Source organism: Gracilinanus agilis, chromosome 5 (genome assembly GCF_016433145.1).
Source record: "Gracilinanus agilis isolate LMUSP501 chromosome 5, AgileGrace, whole genome shotgun sequence".
In the NCBI taxonomy this organism is placed as follows: Eukaryota; Metazoa; Chordata; class Mammalia; order Didelphimorphia; family Didelphidae; genus Gracilinanus; species Gracilinanus agilis.
The window spans coordinates 214,195,722-214,215,963 of NC_058134.1; the positions used below are offsets into that span (position 1 = coordinate 214,195,722).

General features: G+C 33.9%; 1 protein-coding gene across 3 annotated transcripts in view; it reads left to right on the top strand.

The window, feature by feature from the left end:
• YAF2 (YY1 associated factor 2) overlaps positions 1-17,665 on the top strand; it is an 89,202-nt gene extending 71,537 nt beyond the window's left edge. For all 3 annotated transcript variants that reach the window (XM_044679324.1, XM_044679325.1, XM_044679326.1), the window contains 2 exons: positions 15,374-15,526; positions 16,208-17,665. In XM_044679324.1, the coding sequence (XP_044535259.1) occupies positions 15,374-15,526; positions 16,208-16,445 (391 nt within the window). In that variant the 3' untranslated portion in view covers positions 16,446-17,665. The remainder of the gene's footprint in view (positions 1-15,373; positions 15,527-16,207) is intronic.
• Positions 17,666-20,242: the final 2,577 nt, after the last annotated feature.

Consider the following 20,242-nt stretch of genomic DNA (forward strand, 5'->3'; position numbering starts at 1 on the left):
TAAGTGCCCTTTTTTGCTTTTTTTGGTGTAGTAATAGAATCGAGTGTGTTTCCTATATTTGATAGAAATGACTAGTACATCTTGTCCTAGAATTTTTTCTTTGGGAGTTTATTTATGGCTTGTTCAATTTCTTTTTCTGCTATTAAGTTTTTTATATATAGTGCCCACCCCCACAAAAACCTTTTAAAAATCCCTCCTTGTGACAGCAGAACGGAGAGCAGCAGTGACTGCCGAAGGCAGACTTCTAGTAGAGAGACCACCTCTCCACTCCAGCACTCTGGTCCAAACCTCTCCTTCACCTCTATCTCACTAGCCCTTCTGCCTAAAGCAAATTCCTTTATATGCACATGTGATTCCACTCCATTTTGTCTTTTCAATCAGATTGCCCCCTCTTTCATACCTACTTTCCCTAATGTTCCATCAGTCCCTATCTACAGGCTGCTGTTTACTGACTGCAAATAATGCCAACATCAAAAAACCATTCCCCGTTGTCCAAAAACTTGATTGACCCATCCTGGCTAAATATCATTTTATATCATACATCCCTCTGGTGGCTTAAGTTTCTTTGACAAAATCATCTACAACAGGAGCTACTATTTCCTTTCCTCTCACTTAAAAAAAACTTTTTTATTAATAGAATTTATTTCCAGATATCTCAGCCTCTCTCCTCCCCACACTATAGAAAGCATCACCCATAAAACAGATATGTATTTATAAATTATATCTTTGGTATTTCTACTTCTCAATTCATTCTCTAGAGGTAAACATTCACAGGTTATTCTTGAAATCTGTAATTGCATATAATATTCTCTTGGTTCACTCTTCATTATCTCAAGTAGTTCTTTCCCAATTTAAAAAAAAAACTAATCTGCTAATCATTTCTTACAGCTCAGTAGTATTCTATCACAATCATATACCACAGCTTGTTTAGCATTCCCCAGTTGATGGGCATCTCCTTGATTTCCAGGTCTTTGCCACCACAAAGAGAGATGCTTTAAAGATTTTGGAACATAAAGGTTCTTTTATTTTTTCCCTGATCTCCTTGAGAAATAAATCCAGCAATGGTGTTGCCGAGTCTAAGGATATACACAGTTTTATAAAAGACTTCCACGTAATTAATGATTGCTCTCCAGAATGGTTGGATCAGTTCACAGTTACACCAGCAGGGTATTGGTGTTTCTACTTTTCCATATCCCCTTCAACATTTGTCATTTTGCCTTTTGGTTTGCATTTCCCAAATCAGTAGTGATTTAGAGCATTTTTTCATGTACCTCTATATGGTTTTGATTCCTTCATCCAAAAATTTAAATCTTTTTCTTATCTTTTGCCCATTTATCAATTGTGGGATGGTTCTTGTTCTCATAAATTTGACAAAGTTCTCTATATATTTTAGATATGAGCCTCTGAGATTGTCAGTGAAACATTTTCCCAGATTTTCTGCTTTCCTTCTAATCTTGGCAACATCTATTTATACAAAACTGTTTCAATTTAATACTAAAAATTATCTATTTTACATCTCAAAATGCACTCCATCTTTGTTGATTCTTAAATTTCTCTCCTAAATCCATAAATCTGATAGGTTAATTTGTTCCCTGTTCTTCTAATTTGCTTATGATATTTCCTTTTCTGTCTAGATCATATATCCATTTTGATCTTCATAAATAGTGTAAGATATTGGTCTATACCTGGTTTCTGCCAAACTGTTTTCCAGTTGTTCCAATAATTTTTACCAAATAGTGATTTATTATTCTCATAACCTATGTCTATACTTTTGTCAAAAACAAGTTTCTATAATCTTTTACCTCTGTTTGTTGTATGTCAATTCTGTTACACTCATCTTTCTATTTCTTAGCCAGTACCAGATAATGTTGGTAATTACCGCATTTTACAGTTTAAAATCCTATTCTGCTAGGCCCTCTAACTTAACATTTTTTAATTAATTCTTTTGCTTGATCTTTTGTTCTTCCAAATGAATTTTGTTATTTTTTCTAGCTCAATAAGATAATTGTTTGGTAATATGATTGATATGGCATTGAATAAGTAGATTAATTTTGGTAGGATTGCCATTTTAATTATATTGGCTGTGCCCATCCATGAATAATTAATATTTTTCCAGCTATTAAAGTCTGACTTGATTTGTGTAAAAACTGTCTAATAATTATATTGATGCAGTTACTAGGTTTATTCTGGCACATGTACTCCCAGGTATTTTATTTTTTTCTGTGGATATTTCAAATGGAGTTTTTCCTTACAGGACTTTGACAATAATATATAAAAATGCTGATGATTTATGTGGATTTATTTTATATCCTGCTACTTTGCTAAAATTTTTGATAGTTCCAACTAATTTTTAGTTAAATTGCTAAGATTTTCCACATATACCATCATGTCGTCAGCAAATAGACATAGTTTTATTACCTCTTTGCACATTCTTATTCCTTCATTTTCTTTTTTTTTTCTGTGTAATTGCTTTTGCCAGCATTTCTCATACTATGTTAAATAAAATGAATGATATTGGGCATTCTTATTTCATTCCTGATCTTACTGGGAAGACTTCTAGCTTCTCCTTTTTACAAATAATACTGATGTTTTGTATCATTTTAAGAATTAATATAATCAATTATGTTGATAATTTCCCTTATATTAAAGCTTTCCTGCATTCCTGGCATAAATCTTGCTTGGTCATAATGTTGTAATCTTTGTGATATATTATTGTAGTCTCTTAACTGGTAATTTATTTAGGATTATTGAATCCATATTCATTAATGAATTTGTTCTATAATTTTCTTTCTCTATTTTTGCTCTTCCTGGTTTAGGTATGAGTAGTATCCGTATCATATTTGTTTTGTAAAAGCTTCTTCTTTATCTGTTATTTTTAATTATTTAATATTGGAATTAGTTGATCTTTAAATGTTTGGTAGAATTCACTTGTAAATCCACCTGGTCCTGATGCTTTTTTCTTAGGAAGTTCATTCAGGGTCTGTTCAATTTCTTTTTTTTAAATGGGTTTATTTAGTTATTCTTTTTCCTCTTCTGATATAAGTAGTCTTCCATTTTGCTTACATTGTTATATTTTTTTACAATATAAACTATTTTTATTTTATTACAATGATTTGATTCAGTCTGATATAGGAGCAGAAGCAGCTGACAACATGCAAGGCAGGTTTTTTAAAAATCCTAGATCCTAGATCTGAAGCCCCAAATAGTAGAGGGAGAACATAGGCACACATCTTAAATATTAATGACACTTTTCTCCTCACCCCTCTCAGCTGAACTGAACATTTTAGAACATCTGGGACCAGGCTATAGCATTATCCATACTTTCTCCTGGGGCAGGAGTGATGATAAATTGTTCTCAAGAGAGAGGCAGTAAACACAGCAATCTCCAGCACCCTAAAGAGAACATCAAGTTACCCTTGGGCTAAGTCTAGAATAAGGGATCAGCAGAAATAGCACTACTAGATCTCTATCCCAAAGAGATTTTTTTTAATGGGAAAGGACTTGTTTGTACAAGAATATTTATACCTGCCCTTTTTGTGGTGGCAAAGAATTAGAAACTAAAGGGAATGTCCCTCAATTGAGAAAAGACTGGACAAATTGTGGTATATGATGGTGATGGAATACTGTTGTGCTTAAAAGGAATGATGAACTGGATGATTTCAGAAAGAGCTGAAAAGACCTACATGAACTGATGCAGAGTGAAAGAAGCAGACCCAGGAGAACACTGCACACAGTAAAGCAATATTGTGGAACAATCAAATGTTGCTGGCTTTGCTACTAGCAGCAGTAATTTTTCCAGGACCATCCTAAGGATATATGACAAAGAATACTATCCACCTCCAGAGGAAAATCCTGTTGGAGTAGGAATGCAGATGAAAACATATGATTTATCTCTTCTTTATTTGGCTACATGTTTTAGAGTTTTGATTGTATAAGATTGTTTACTTAGAAAAATGAATAATATAGAAATATGTTTAGTATGATGATACATGTATAACCCAGATTGAATTGTTGGCCAGCTTCAGGAATGGGGAGAGAAAGAAGGGAGACAATTTGGATCATATAATTTCAGAAAACTTAAGTGGAAATTTGTTATTAAAATAGAATAAGGGATCAGGGAGCCTTTCTGTGATCATCTGTTTCCTTGCTGATGCTCTTGGGTACATATCATGGTCTTCCTGGTCCAGGTTCCTGAATGAAGAGAATATCTTGGCAAATTCAAACCAATGGAGCTGGCCCTAAGGATGAGGATGGGCAGCATTCCCTCCCATCCTTTTCCTGTCCCAATAGTGTGTGGAGGAAAAGGAAAAGAAAGAGAAGCTACTCCTAATCCAACATGGCAGTTTTCATTGGAAAATAAGTTAAGTTCATTGATAGCTCTTCCTTTGGCATGACTTGGCCTCAGGGCTCCCCAAGCATGCTGCCGCTTTGGGCAGTGGTGATGGCAAAGGGCTAGAGTTCATGCTCAGAATCTAGCCCAGTTTGTTGTGTAGCACCTGCTTGAGTCCTGGTGGCAGAGGCAATTTTTTTTTTAATTTTAAAACTTTCAATTAATTAATTAATTGATTAAGAGTGTTTTCCCATGGTTACGTGATTCACATTCTTTCCCTCCCCTCCTTCCACCCCCCTCCTGTAGCCAAAAAGCAATTCCACAGGGTTTTAGATGTGTCATTGATCAAGACCTGTTTCCATATTACTGATATTTGTGCTAGGGTGCTCATTTTGAGTCAGTATCCCTAATTATATGCCCATCCTCCCATGTGATCAGGCAGTTGTTTTTCTTCTGCATTTCTGCTCCCACAGTTCTTTCTCTGAATGTGAATAGCATCTTTCTCATAAGTCCCTCAGAATTGTCCTGGGTCATTGCATTGCTGCTAGTAGAGAAATCCATTACATTCAATTGTACCACTGTGTATCAGTGGCAGAGGCAGTGTATCCCTAGAGCTAGGCAGCAGTTGCCACAACAAGCAGGGAGTAGCAACAGATATTGCAGAGAAGTGAGGCTGGCACTGGAGCAGATCATTTTCATGCTGCTCCTGGTGGCAGTGGAACAGACCATGGGGTAGAATTTCTTGTTTTACAGTTTGGTGGCAGCAACTCCTGTGTATGAGAGGCCCCAGCTGCCTTTGTACTTGCCCAGATTTATCTCTGATATCTTGATAACAGCCATCATCATATCAATGCCATAGACTGCAGAAGTCATCATGATCTCTCCAAAGTGCTGGCCTTGATGTGGCTCCTTGTTCTCCCACGTAGGTGCTGTGCCACAGCTAGAGTCCATGTGGAAACTGAAATTTTGCTTTGGCTCTCAGTTAAAATTCTCCAGTCACGAGGACTCTGCCCCTGAGACTGAATCACTATGCTGGCCATCAGAATCTTCATCCCAGGTGGTGGTGCCAGATATCAAAGCCACAGTTTGGGCATTTGCCTCCTAGTGGGCCCCACTCAGAACAAAATGCTAGGCCTAGCTGCTGCAACCAAATCGGGGCTAGGATGGAGAAAATAGGGCTAAATATTCTGCCAGTTGTCAACCTACAGAGTCCAATTGGAGTAAGTCAGAGCCAAGTCTACCACACACATTGACCCAAGTACCAGAAATTGAGAAAGTAGCCAGTTTTTTGTATTTATAAGAAACCCCTGCATTGTTCATTTTGTTTACATATAATTGAGCAAAGTAACTCTTAATAATTGCTTTAATTTTATCTTCATTGGTAGTATATTAACCCTTTTCATCTTAATGCTAGTGATTTGGTTTTCTTTTTTAAAATAATTAATCAATGGTTCATTTTGTTGATTTTCATAAATTTACTTATTAATTCAGTGGTTTTCTTATATTCAATTTTATTGATTTCTTTTGATTTTTAGAATTTTTAATTTGTTTTTTATTTGGGGATTTAAAATTTTTTCTTTTTCTAGTTTTTAATTGCATTCCCAATTTGTTGATCTTTTCTTTTTTCTATTTTAGTAAATAAGTATTTAGAGATATAAATTTTCTTCATATTGTTTTTGCTGTATCCCATAGGTTTTCGTATGTTTTCTCATTATCATTTTCTTTAATAAAGTTATTTATTGTTTCTATGAATTATTTTAACCCACTCATTCTTTAAGATTATGTTATTTAGTCTCCTATTAATTTTTACTTTTTGTTTTCATGGTAACTTATTACAAACTATTCTTATTGTATTATTGTCTGAAAAGGATGTTTAACATTTTCCTTTTCTACATTTAAATATAAATTTTGTGCCTTAATATACGGGTCAGTTTTTGTAAAGGTACTATGTATTGCCAAGAAGAAGGTATACTCCTTTCTATTCCCATTCACTTCTTTCCAAATATATGTCATATTTAACTTATCTAAGATCCTATTCATCTCCTTCACTTTTGCTTTATTTTTTGGTTAGATTTATTTATTTCTGAGAGTGGAAAATTGAAATACCCCACCATCATTTTTTTTCTATCTATTTCTGTAACTCATTTAACTTTACCTTTAAAAATCTGGATTCTGTAACATTTAGTGAAAATAGGTTCAATATTGATAATGCTTAATTTGATTATTTTAGCTTTAACTTTGTCAAAGATAATGATTGCTTCCCCTTGTTTTTTTGGTATCAGCTGAGGCATAGTATATTCTGCTCCAACCCTTAATTTTTACTCTATGCATGTCTCTCATTTTTAAGAGTGCTTTTTGTAAACAATTGTGAGGTTTAGGCTTTTCATCCATTCTGCTATCTATTTTCTTTTTATGGGTGAATTTATCCCATTCACCTTTCCAAGTTATAATTACCAGTTGTGTATTTCCCTCTAGTTTTCCTCAGCATTTATCCTTCTCTTCCTCTCCTTTTTTTTATTCCTTCCCCAGACATCCAAATTCTTCTGTTTACTGCCCCTCCAATTCATTCTCCTCTTAGAATCCCTCCCTTATCCCTGCCTTAACCTCTTAGTTTTAAATCAGCTCCCCCCTTCTAAGGGTCCTTTCCTTGTCCCTTCCCCCTTACCTCCTAGTTCTTAATCTATCCCCCCTTCTAAAGTTCCTACTTATCCTCTCCCACCCTGCCATTTTATTTCTTGATTTGAATTCCCTTCTAAAAGTCCTTGCCTTATCCTGTCCTGAGAGATAGTCCCTTATCCCCTCTCCTTGCCTTCCTATTTCTTGATATGTACTCTTTTCTAGACATTCCTTCCTTTGCCCTCTTTTCTTTTAATCTACACTCCTTTCTCTTATTTCCTAGTTGCTTAAGGGTATTCTTAATCCCTCCTTATCCTGTCCCTTCACCCTCTTGTTTCTTGATAAGTAAAGAAGACTTTTAACCTTGTTATATATGTATGTTATTTCCTCAATAACCCACATGTAATGAAATTAGGGTTCTAGTACTGCCAGCTGTTGATACTCTCTCTCCTCTTTGACAGTTCTTCTATTCATGCCCCTTATTTGAGATAATTACTCCATTTTACCTCTTCCTACCCTATTTTATTATAATTTTTATCCCATTCCATTGAATTTGACCTTAAGTCTTCTATCTATATAAACTACCCAAGTAATGATGTCATTCTTAAAGGTTATAGATAGTATCTTCCCATATAAGAAGGAAACAGTTTGACACCTTCTTATGGTTCTTGTAGATTCAGTTTTCTGAGTTCTGTTTTTTTCCCCCAAGAATAATTGAAATTCCTTTGGTTCATTAAATATTAATTTTTCCCTTGTATGATTATGCTCAGCTTTACTGAATGTTTTATTCTTGGTTGTATACCTCACTCCTTTGCTCTTCAAAATATTGTATTCCAATTCCTTCATTTTTTACTGTTGAAGTTGCTAAGTCTTGTGATATTCTGACTATAACTCCACACTATTTAAATTGTTTTCGTCTAGTAGTATTTTCTCTTTAATATGTGAGTTATGAAACTTAGCGATGATGTTTCTGTGCATTTTCATCTGCTCTGTTTCTTTTTAAACTCTTAATTTACCTTCCAACCTAATCATTCAATCAAAACTACTCTCTCAAGTTACTGATGATTTTGTCAAGGCTAATGGCTTTTTTTTGAGCCTCAGCCTTTCTTGACATCTTTGTAGCCTTTGAAACTGTCAGTTATACCTTCTTCTCTTGATGTTCTCTTCCATCTAGTTTGTGTGTGTGGGGTGGGGAGGGTGGCAGTATTCCCAACTGATTCTCCTCCTACCTGATTGCTTATGCTCAGTTTTCTTTGCTTTATCTTCATCCAGGTCATTCTCACTAACTGTGGGTGGCTCCCAGGACTCTCTCTTGAGGCCTCTTCTCTTTTCTATCTGTACTACTTTGTTTGATGATCTCATTAGCTTCTATCTCTATGCAATTGGTGCTCAGATCTATTTATTCAACCCTAGTCTCTTTGCTGACCTCCAATTTTTCAATTTCAACTGTATGTTAGGGATGTTACAAAGGCAGAAACAATAGGACGTGGTAACTGAGAGAATATTGCAGGTGTGTGGGGGGTTGAAAGTCATGAAAAGTCAAGGATGAGAGCTAGGCTCTAGGATAGTGATGGTAGTCCTTGATAGTAATAAGGAAGATGGGAATGGAGAAAGGTTTAGGGGAAAAGAAAGAATTCGGCATTGGACTTATTGAATTTAAGACCTTTGTGGGAGTTGATTTGATTATTGAAATTCTGTCTTTCTTTTTTGTTAACCTAAGTATTTTATATTTCTGTAAAGACTCGTTTCAATTTCATGTATCTGGATAGTGCTCCAGACCTGAAGTCAGAAAGACATATCTTTCCAAGTTCAGATCTGGCCTCAGACACTGGCTATGTGACCAACCCTGTTTGCCTCAGTTTCTTCATCTGTAAAACAAGCTGGGGATAGAAATATCAAACCACTCCAGTATCTTTGCCAAGAAAATCCTAACTGGGCAAAAGGTCTAACATGACTGAAAAAATGTTTATTGAATTGAATTATTGGAAGCTAATTAGTGAAAGACCCATTGCTAGAACTCAATACTTCTGATTTTGGTCTAGGGTTTTTCCACTATACTATTATATTTCTGAGCCTTTTAAAACAAGATATTAATTCATTGTTCTATTTCTGTTTTTTTTTTCTATAAAAGTAATAATAGCATTGGGGGCAGCTGGGTAGCTCAGTGGATTGAGAGTCAGGCCTAAAGATGGGAGACCCTGGGTTCAAATCTAGCCTCAGACACTTCTTTAGCAGTGTGACCCTGGGCAAGTCACTTAACCCACCACCACCACCACCACCACCTAACTCTTAACACTCTTCTGCCTTGGAACCAATACACAGTATTGATTCTAAAACGGAAGGTAAGGGTTTAATAATAATAATAGCATCAGCCTCAGAGGACTGACTGTTAGGAGGATCAAATGAGATAGTAAGACACTTTGCCAAGTTTAAATTACTAAATAAATGTGAGGTGCTTATTACTATTACAGTTGGCAAAAAAGGGAGAAATTTCAATTCATTTATATTTTCTCTACCTAAAAAAATGATCTTCTTATTGCAAAGATAATAACTAAAATAATAAAGAATTGAAATTCAACATTAGATAGGAAATGATAAAATAACCTTAGAAAAAGTTGTCCGTGCCACCACAGAGGTCTTTATAAATATTTGCATGAGTTAACAAAACCAGGCTCACATGAACTTTGTCCTGGATTCTGAAAAAGCTATGGGATGTCATTACTAGATTTTGTCAGTGATTTCAATAAATCATTGAGAATCAGTGAGGTACTATACAGGGCTGGAGGCAGACAAATATTCTGGTTATCTAAAAAGGAAGAAGTCTTTTCTTTACAGACTACATAGTCCATACAGTGAATTTAACTTGAATTTGGGGGAGAATTTTAGGGTGAATTATTAAAAGGGAGATGGGTGCTCTGTGTGCCTCATTAGTATCCCTGTAATGTCAAGGTAATACTAGCAAACACCTGAGTTTACAACTGTAGTAACATTTGTTAGTGATTAAATGGAATTGGTCAAAGGCTTGGTTATAATGAAGCCCAGATTTTGAAAGTTTTTATTCTGGTAAAAGGCTTATAAAAAGTTAATCTGGTGTGACAAAACTAGTGGAAATGTGCGTCGGCCATGGGTGGGGAGAGTGCGGGGGGTGAAGGGGAAAGGAGGAGCATGAATCATGTAACCATGTTAAAAATGAATATTAATAAATGTTTGGAAAAAAAAAAGTTAATCTGGGAAAAAAATCCAAGGGATAAAGAAAAGGAACAAGGTTGTGATAGGAAGACAGATCTGCCCTGTTGACACAACTAAGCTCTTGGGGTTTCAGAGTCTTGGGGAGACACAGAGGAGGCTTCCAAATTCTGCTAAATAAAGAAAAGAAGTATTGCTGCTGTGCATTTGTCTTTTGTGTCAGATTTTACTTTTACTTCTGGGACCTCCTGATCTCCTTTGTTGGGCTTCCTAATGTTAGAGGAAGGTAAGTAAAAATTAGCATTTCATGAAACTTTCATGAAAATCTACAGTATGCAAAGCATTTTTATAGAGTATTGACTTGATTCAGGAGTCAAATATGGTGATTTCAATGCATTTTTTAAGATATCCAGATAATTTTGATTCAAATTAAATTATTTAAATAAGTGATTACATAATGTAAAATATCAAACTTATTTTTTTCTTTTAATTGAATGGTGTTTTTTTTTTGTTCCAAATTCTCTTCACTTTGCTCCCACTCCACTGAAAAGGCATGAAAAACAAAACATTACAAATGTGTATCATCATGCCAAGAAAATCTCTACATTAGCTATGTCCAAAAAAATAATAAAATTTACTTCATTCTGTATTCCTAGTCAATCAATTCTCTTATCTGGAGGTGGTATGTTTCATCATTAGGCCTTTGGAACCATGGGGTTAGTCATCATGTTGTTTAGAATTACTACTGTCTTTGGATGTCGTTTGTCTTTACAATATTGTTGTTGTATAATTAATTATTCCTTTGATTCTGCTAATTTCACATTGTATCAGCTTGTTCAGGTCTTTCTAGGTGTTTTCCTGAAACTATCCTCTGGATCATTTCTTTTTTTTTTTTTTTAATATCCTTTTCTTCTGCCTTAGAATGGGTATTAGGTATCAGTTCCAAGGCCAGTAAAGGCTAGGAAGTTGAGATTAAGTGACTTGCCCAGGTCACACAGCTAGTAAGTGACTAAGGTCAGATTTGAACCCAAGACCTCCCATCTCCAGACTTGGTGCTCTATCTACAACATTCATAACCCTAACTTGTTCATCCATTTCTGGTGGACATCCCCTTGGAGATGGGCATGCCCCAAGTTTCCGATTCTTTGTAACCCTAAAAAGAGCTGCTATAAATATTTTATACACATAGATCCTAACCCATATGCTTTGATGTCTTTGGCAGGTACTACATAAATATTTTTTCTCCCTATCCCACAAGACCTAATGATGGCAGTCGCCAGATTAAAGAATATTCATAGTTTAATAGTTCTATGAACATAATTCTAAATTGTTTCTCACAATGACTGGGCCAGTTCTCAGATTCTCCTACACTGTGGTAATATGCCTGTTTTCCCACAGCCTCTGGCTTTTGTCATTTTCCCTTTTTTTGGATTTTGCATTTCTTTAATTATTAGTGATTTAGAACATTTTTCCATTTATTAATAGCTTGAATTTCTTCTGAAAACTACTTGTTCATATCCTGATAAAGGCCTCATTTCTCAAATATATAGAGAACTGAAAATTTTATAAGAATATAAGCCATTCTCCAGTTGAAAAATGGTCAAAGAATATGAACAATTTTCAGATGAAGACATCAAAGCAATGAAAAAATCACTCTACAGCTTTAAGGTACCACCTGACCCTGATCAAATTGGCTAATATGACCAAAAATGAAAATGATAAATGTTGTTGGGAGGGTGCAAAATTGAAACACTAATACACTGTTGGGGAGTTGTGAATTGATCCAACCATTCTGGAGAGAAATTTAGAACTATACAAAAAGCTATCAAACTGTGCTTGCCCTTTGATCCAGCAATACCACCAATAGGTCTACATTCCAAAGAGAATCTTTTAAAAAAAAAAAAGAAGAAAAGAAAAAGTGGAAGGGGAACTTATTTGTACAAAAATATTTATACTGGTTCTTTTTGTAGTGATAAAAAATTGAAAATTGAGGGAATGTCTGTCAGTTGGGGAATGACTGGATAAGTTGTGGAATATGAGTATAATGGAATACAATTATGCTATAAAAATGATGAATGGAATGATTTTAGAAAAACCTGGAAACATAAATTAATGAAAATGAAGTGAGCAGAACATTATACACAGTAACAGCAATATAGTAAGTATAATAATCAATTTGAATGGCGTAGCTATTCTCAGCAATGCAGTGATCCACAATTCAAAGGGGGAAAAATGCAACATGAGGGTGCTTTTCTGTATTTGCACCACTATAAATAATTAAATGTGGGGGGAGAGGGGTCAGGATGATGAGCAATTTCAGAAAAAGTGATACTTATGTCTTTAAAATAATAGTAAGAAAGCAGAGGAAACCTAGGAATATTCTGCCATACACTGAAAATTTAGAGGAAACTAATTCCTATTTGTTTTGTTAAAATACAATATAAATGACCAATATAAATATACAATATAAATGACCAAAAATGATATTGATAATTGATATAATTGATAATTAAGAAATTACATCTGGAAAAATAAAATTAATAATCTTAAATCCTTTTGAATTGTCTTGGTCATTGTATTGCTAAGAATAGCAAAATCACTTAGAGTTGTTTATACAGTATTTCTTGGTTCTGTTCGCTTAACTTTGCATCAGTTCATATGTCTTTCTAAAATCATCCTATTCGTTTTTTTATATAGCAAAATAGTATTCCATCAGAACCATTTCCTCAACTTATTCAGCTATTCCCCAATTGATGGACATCAAATGACTGTTCCCTCTTTGAGCCAATTCTGATGATAATGAGATTTAAGCATTGTCTGTCATCCTCCATCTCCCCCTCTACTGTAATAGCTTTTTTGTGCCTCTTCATGTGAGATAATTAGGTAGCTCTGCCCTCCTTCTTCTCCCAGTGTAGTCCTCTTTTTCAGCCCTCAATTTTGTTTTGGGGAGATGTTTTTGGATATCATATTGTTATAATCAACTTACTCCCACACTCTCTATGTATATTCCTTTTAATTGCCCTAATTATGATAAAGTTAAGATTTACAAATATAGTCTTCTATGTTGGAATAAAAACAATTTAACCTTACTGAGTTGAATCCCTTAAGTTTTCTCTTTTCTTTTTGCCTTTTTATGTGTTTATTGAGTCTATATCTGAGAATCAAATTTTTTGTTCAGCTCTAGTCTTTTCATCAGGCTTGTTTAAATGTCCTCTATTTTATTAAATATTCATTCCCCCCCCCAAAAGATTATAATCAGTTTTGATGAGTAGGTGATTCTTGGTTGTAATCCTAGCTCCTTTGCCTTCTGGAATATCATATTCTAAGCCTTCCAATCTTTTAATATACAAACTCCTATGTCCTGTGTAATCCTGACTGTGGTTTCCATATTTGAATTGTTTCTTTCTGACTGCTTGCAATATATTCTCCTTGGCCTGGAAATTCTGGAATTAAACTTGGCAACAAGGGGGTAGTATGGCAAAGTCAGTATAGGAACTCAAAACTCTCAGTGTCTTAGAACAGTGAAGAGCAGGCCTGACATAGTAACACCACCAGAAAACATTAGCAACTTTAATCTCCTACTAATCTTTGATCTTTCTCTGACTACTAGCTGCTTTGCCTACCTCCTACAAATATATGTCTATCCTCAAAAAGCCCTCACTTGATCCATCCACCCTACTAAGTCATCTTCCTAAATCTCTCCTCCCTTTTGTAGCTAAAGCCTGGGGTAAAAGGGATCCAGTGAAATTTACTGAGGAGAGAGGTGACATGGTTAAATCTGTGCTTTTGAAATATCACATTGGTAGCAGGGAAAGACACTTATAATTGAAAGTCCTTTGTTGCCCGTTAGTCTGTGAGCTTGGAGAAAACAAAGATGTGCTTTACTTTTCTTTATACCCCTAACATTTAGTGTCAACATCATGTGCCTTCCACAGAGGAGGTGCTCATTATGTGTTGTTCTCCATTGATATTATAGTGAAGGATTCCTAGTCAGGTCCATAAGGAAAACATGTGATTACTTTTTTTCATGATATTACATTTATTAACTTTGGACAAATTCTGTGCTTTGACTATTTCTGTTCTTTGGTTACAAAGATAACCATCAGTTGATATAAACCCCTTAGAATACTTTGAACCTGGTTTAGCTGGGTTTGTGAAGCCCACTTTGTCAATGGAAAAGGAGGAATGGGTGCTGGAAAATCAGGAGTCCTCTGCCATTCCCTGCTCAAATCTTCATCGTCTTCTTATTGCCTACAGAATAAAGTTTTTACTTGCCTTCAAAGCTTTGCATAAACCAGAACCATCATTCTTCGTTTTTATCAGTCCTATACACTCTAGGTTCATTATAATGTTTGTTGCATTTTCCTTTGGAATCTCTTTTCATTTCAACATTAAAAATTATTTGTGCCTAGCCCCATGTTGATTTCTGTAGTATTAAGTGGGACCAAGTTTTTACCCTTGTCCTATTATAAGAAGCTTAGAATCTTGTTAGAAAAAGGTAGGCTAACATTAAAGAAAGGGGGTGGCAGAATCAGCATGGATTAGTGGGGAAGATGCTAGACTTAGGAACAGGTGATTTAGATTTGAATCCATAGCTTCCTTGCATCTGTCCCCTCTTTCTCCACATATGTTGAGACTACCCTAGATTAGTTTAGATAGCTTTATCAGCTCTCACTTGAACTGTTTTCAGTAGCCTACTAATTGATTTCTTTCTCCCTCTATCCAATCTACCCCTCCAGACTGTTGCACAAATCATCTTCCCAAGTTAAAGATCTGGTCATATTCCTTCCTTGGATCAAAAATCTTTAATGGCTTTATGGCAGTACTTTGGCCCATAATGAGCACTTAGTTAGTAAATGTATAAAATGATTTAAATCTGCTTGTAAGTGTAGATTAGATGTTAACACAAGCACACAGTAAACCATGTTTATGCCTTAATGGTTTGTGTTCATTACATGTGTTGCACATACCATAAACATTTGGTTTGATAGCCTGCTTTATTTCATGTTATTAAATCTAATATTAAGTTGATTCCTATTGGTCAAAATGGAAACTTCAACTATATCATAAATTGACTTAGTTTCCCAAAATGCTAACAGAAAAAGGAAATAATATATTTTCTCCTAAAATGTTTCTATCTGGCTATAACTTGTAAATAACTTAGAAATCATAGTTTGTACTTCTTATACAAAAGAACATTTTCTTGAAATATAATAAAGTTATTTTTTAAAATGTACACAGGAAACCTCGACCTGTCTCCCAGTTGGTTGCACAGCAAGTTACCCAACAGTTTGTGCCCCCACCACAATCAAAGAAAGAAAAAAAAGATAAATTAGAAAAGGAAAAAAGTGAAAAAGAAACAACTAGCAAAAAGAACAGTTATAAGAAAACCAGGTAAATCTGAAATCTATTTTGTGACATTTGTAAATATTAAAAATTTTTCTTTTTCTTTTTTAATTTAATATGTATTAGATTATGTTGTATAAGAATAGCTTTAAAAGTATTGACTGGTTTCAAAAGGTCTTAGAAATTAAATCATAGAAATTAAAAATGGAACTGTTCATATATGCAACTTAATAGGATGTGAAATACTCACAAATTAGAATGCATTTACTTAATGACTGAATACTCTTAGCCTATATACTGGCACACTCTGATATAAGCATTCCAGATTGTTCCAACCATAATTTTTAATCATCACTTTCACAAAGCATCGATTAAAAACTGTAGCTATTAGTGACAGGACATATTATTGTTCAATTCTATACAAAATTTATTGACATAAATTATACATTAGCACATATTTATTACATTGGCTTAGACCAGGGCCTTTTTACATGATTGTTGTACTATTGTTTATGATTGATCATATGGTTGGAACCATTCTGTTCTGGCTCTAATACTGAGTAGTAAACATTGCCATGTTTTTTAACATCAACATACTGGTGGCATGCTTGTTACATTAGATACTTTGATCTTTACATAGATGTATTTTTATGTAAATTCTGCACATAAGTTTCACAAAAATTATGTTGGAGGGGAAAACTAGTTTTAAATGTTATAAATTTCATTTAGGCCACGATTGAAAAATGTGGATCGGAGTAGCGCTCAGCATTTGGAAGTAACCGTTGGAGATCTGACAGTCATTATTACAGACTTTAAGGAGAAAACTAAGTCAACACCTGCATCTAGTGCTGCTTCTGCAGATCAACATAGTCAGAGTGGTTCTAGCTCTGATAATACAGAGAGAGGAATGTCCAGGTCATCTTCACCCAGAGGAGAAGCCTCATCATTAAATGGAGAATCTCATTAAAGTTTACTTTTTTTCCAGTTTCTTTAGTCACTTCTCTGTAACATGCAAATACAAAGATTTTTGCCAACACATGCCACATTTTCATGACAGACATTCATGCACAGTCTACAACATGTTTTACATAAAATAAAAGTACATTAGGATTAATAATTTTGTTGTAATCTACACTAAAGACCACATTTGCAGAATTAACATTTTGATATCCAGAGTTAAAAGTGCCATGAAAATGTGGTAGAGCATTCATTATGCAGTGTTATTAGTAACCTTTTTCACTTTTAGTGAATTCCAACACTTAAACCTTGATTTTGCTACTATTGAATGGCATGTACTGAATTAAAATTTTTATAACATAGTTCAAGCTGCCTAGATATGTATTATTTGAGAATTATGAAACAGTTGTATAAGTGTGTTTGTGTGTGTGTATATGTATACACATATATACATACAAGTCAGATCAATTCAGTCAACTATTAGAGCAACCAGATTTTCATAATAGTTATCTTCTTAAGTACACCTGCTGGTATTTGGTGTGATTAAATTAGGAAAATTGTTATTAAAGGATTTCTATTAACTTTGGCCAATGTTTTTTGACACATTTTACTAGATTACTCTTACAAAATTATGTTTCTTGTTTTATCAGATTTTCTTTCCTTGGCTTTTTAAAATATTCATTTATTATGTTTACTAGCAAAATACTAAACATTTTAAAGTATCAATTGTTTAGCTTTGTAATTGAGATAAAGTACTATTATGATCACACACTGGTATTTTCCATATTATATAAAATTTTCCCTTTGAAATGATTGTATGTCTTTGCCAAAACAACAAGAACAAGCCAGCAACGGAACAAATTTCCATTTTAAAAAGTTGCATTTCTGAAAAGGCTTTAAATGAATAATAATTTTATCACTTGTTTCTTGCCCCAGATTTATTCAGTGCTATCAACATGTATAAAAATAATTACTATAGAAATATGGAGTATTTCACAAAACTTGGGAATAACTAATAATAATGTATCGTATTTCTTCTTAAGTCAGCTTTTGTTATTTTAATTGGCCCTTTATTAAATGTCTTTAGTAATTCCTCTGAAAAACATGCAGTTCCCTATTTTCAGGCACAATTTATCATTTATGCATATATCAATATACTAATGCAGACAAAAATATTTACGGTCACCCAGCATTATGTAAAATTACCAATAAAATATTTTTATGACTATATCTTCTTCATTTTTGTTCAAAGCCAACGTGTATTTAATGCACACATATAAAAAAATCCAAACTAGGTTCATCTAATTCTTGTTCTGTTAAATATATGTTTGCTTATTTTATTGTCTTTCCCATTAGATTGTGAGCTCCTTGAAGACAGGGACTATCTTTTGCCTTTTTTTGTATTCCTAACATTTAGCACAATGCAGGCACAGGCCAGGGCACATAGTATGTGCTTAATAAATGTTTATTACCCAATATTCTCACATACAGGGAATTAATATATAGATAGGACATTTATCCATGAGCACAGCTATACAATATTACATAAAAGGCATCTTCATGATAACTTAAATTGTAGATCCTGACAGTTTTAACGTTTAGGGATTTTTTTGGGTTGTAAGTGTATTTTTCTGTTTAACGTAGCATTTATAGACATAGCTGTACTATCTGTTTTGTTAGATGCTAGTTGCGAGAGTTAGTTGCAGAAAAAGTAAGTCTTATGTGATGTCTAAACACTTAAGTACTTCATTCTTTGAATGACCTTAAAATAATTAAAACTTTAAGTGTAGTTTTGAGGATGGTGGTTTTGGTAGAACGCTTGTAATGAAAGATTGGTTTTTTGGTTATATTAACTTCGTTTTGAACTATGAAATCTCCTTTGTCTTATTTGGTTCTCTTCATTTCCTATTTCCCAAATGCTGATTTTTTTTTTGAGATCCTGAGCATTTACATGTGCTAATGATTTTTCTCATTTTTTTAATGACACTATGTTCTAGTGACTGTTCTCTAATTACAGTTTACTTTTTGGCATGAAAAAGAAAGGCCTGGCAGAGCTTTAAATGGATGCCAAACAGACAGTAGTCTGGCAAACAAACATAATACAGTAAGCAAAAAATTGGCTTACATGACATTCCATTACTAATGAAAAGGTAAAACCCATAAGAGCAACTTACTGCTTTTTATCATGCTTAGAAAATATGTCCCCTGTATTATCCAGATAAGATCATAGGATATAAAACTACAAGGGAACTTTTTATTCAGTCATTATTCAGTTATGTCCAATTTTTCTTGACCCTATTTGGGATTTTCTTGGCAGAGATAATGGAATGGTTTGTCATTTCCTTCTTGAGCTCATTTTATAAATGAGGAAACTGAGGCAAACAGGGCAGAGCAGCTTGCCCAGGGTCACACAGCTACTAAGTGTCTAAGGCCAAATTAGAACTCAGGAAAATGGGTCCTACTGACTTCAGGACTGGCACTGTATCCACTTCACCCCCTAGCTTGCCAGAAGGGAGCTTAGAGGTCATCTAATCTGAACCTCTTATTTTATAGATGAGGAAACTGAAACCTGAGTAATTATAACTTTCAGAATATAGAATAAATGACAGTTAACATTTGGATCCAAGTCCTTTTGACTCCAAATCCAGTGTTTTTGCCATAGATCACACTTCATGAATTATGTGGAGTAATACTAACTTATTTTTACAAATAAAAAAAGCCAAGGCTCAGAATGACTTTGCCAGAATCACACAACTTAAGTGACAGTGTCAAGATTCAAACATATATATATATATATATATATATTTATTTATCTTCTGATTCCAAAACCAGCGTTTTTAATATTACAGAGAAATATTTTCTCTAAATTATTTCCCTGCTCTAATAGATGATCTTTAATCATATTTTATTCATGTGGTNTGCCAGAAGGGAGCTTAGAGGTCATCTAATCTGAACCTCTTATTTTATAGATGAGGAAACTGAAACCTGAGTAATTATAACTTTCAGAATATAGAATAAATGACAGTTAACATTTGGATCCAAGTCCTTTTGACTCCAAATCCAGTGTTTTTGCCATAGATCACACTTCATGAATTATGTGGAGTAATACTAACTTATTTTTACAAATAAAAAAAGCCAAGGCTCAGAATGACTTTGCCAGAATCACACAACTTAAGTGACAGTGTCAAGATTCAAACATATATATATATATATATATATATATATTTATCTTCTGATTCCAAAACCAGCGTTTTTAATATTACAGAGAAATATTTTCTCTAAATTATTTCCCTGCTCTAATAGATGATCTTTAATCATATTTTATTCATGTGGTTATATGTATTCTTTTCAAATGCTGTTTTTGATGTCTAGCTAAACATCTTCCAAATGAAAGAATTGATGTTGTATGATTTGCTCTATAAAAAGGGAGGGGGAAAAAGGAGGAAGTTGATCCTATCTTTTCAAGGTTCTGTTTTTCTGTAATCATGTAATAAATTTATAGAATTTTAGAACTGAAAGTTATTTTAGATGTCATATGATAAAAATTTTGTAGATTAAGTAATTTGTGCTCAGAAGTCAATTCCTTTGCTCAGGTTAGCAGGAAAAGGTATTCATTAATTTATTCAATAAACATTTATTAAATATCTACTATATCCCAGCCTTTGGGATAAGCAGTGTGCATAGAAAAAGAGGCAAAGGATAATCTCGGCCCTCAAGAAGTTTACAATCTAGTGAAGGAAATGAGTAAAAATATATATACAAAGTAAACTATATACAGGATAAATCTAAAAACTGAAAGCATTAGAA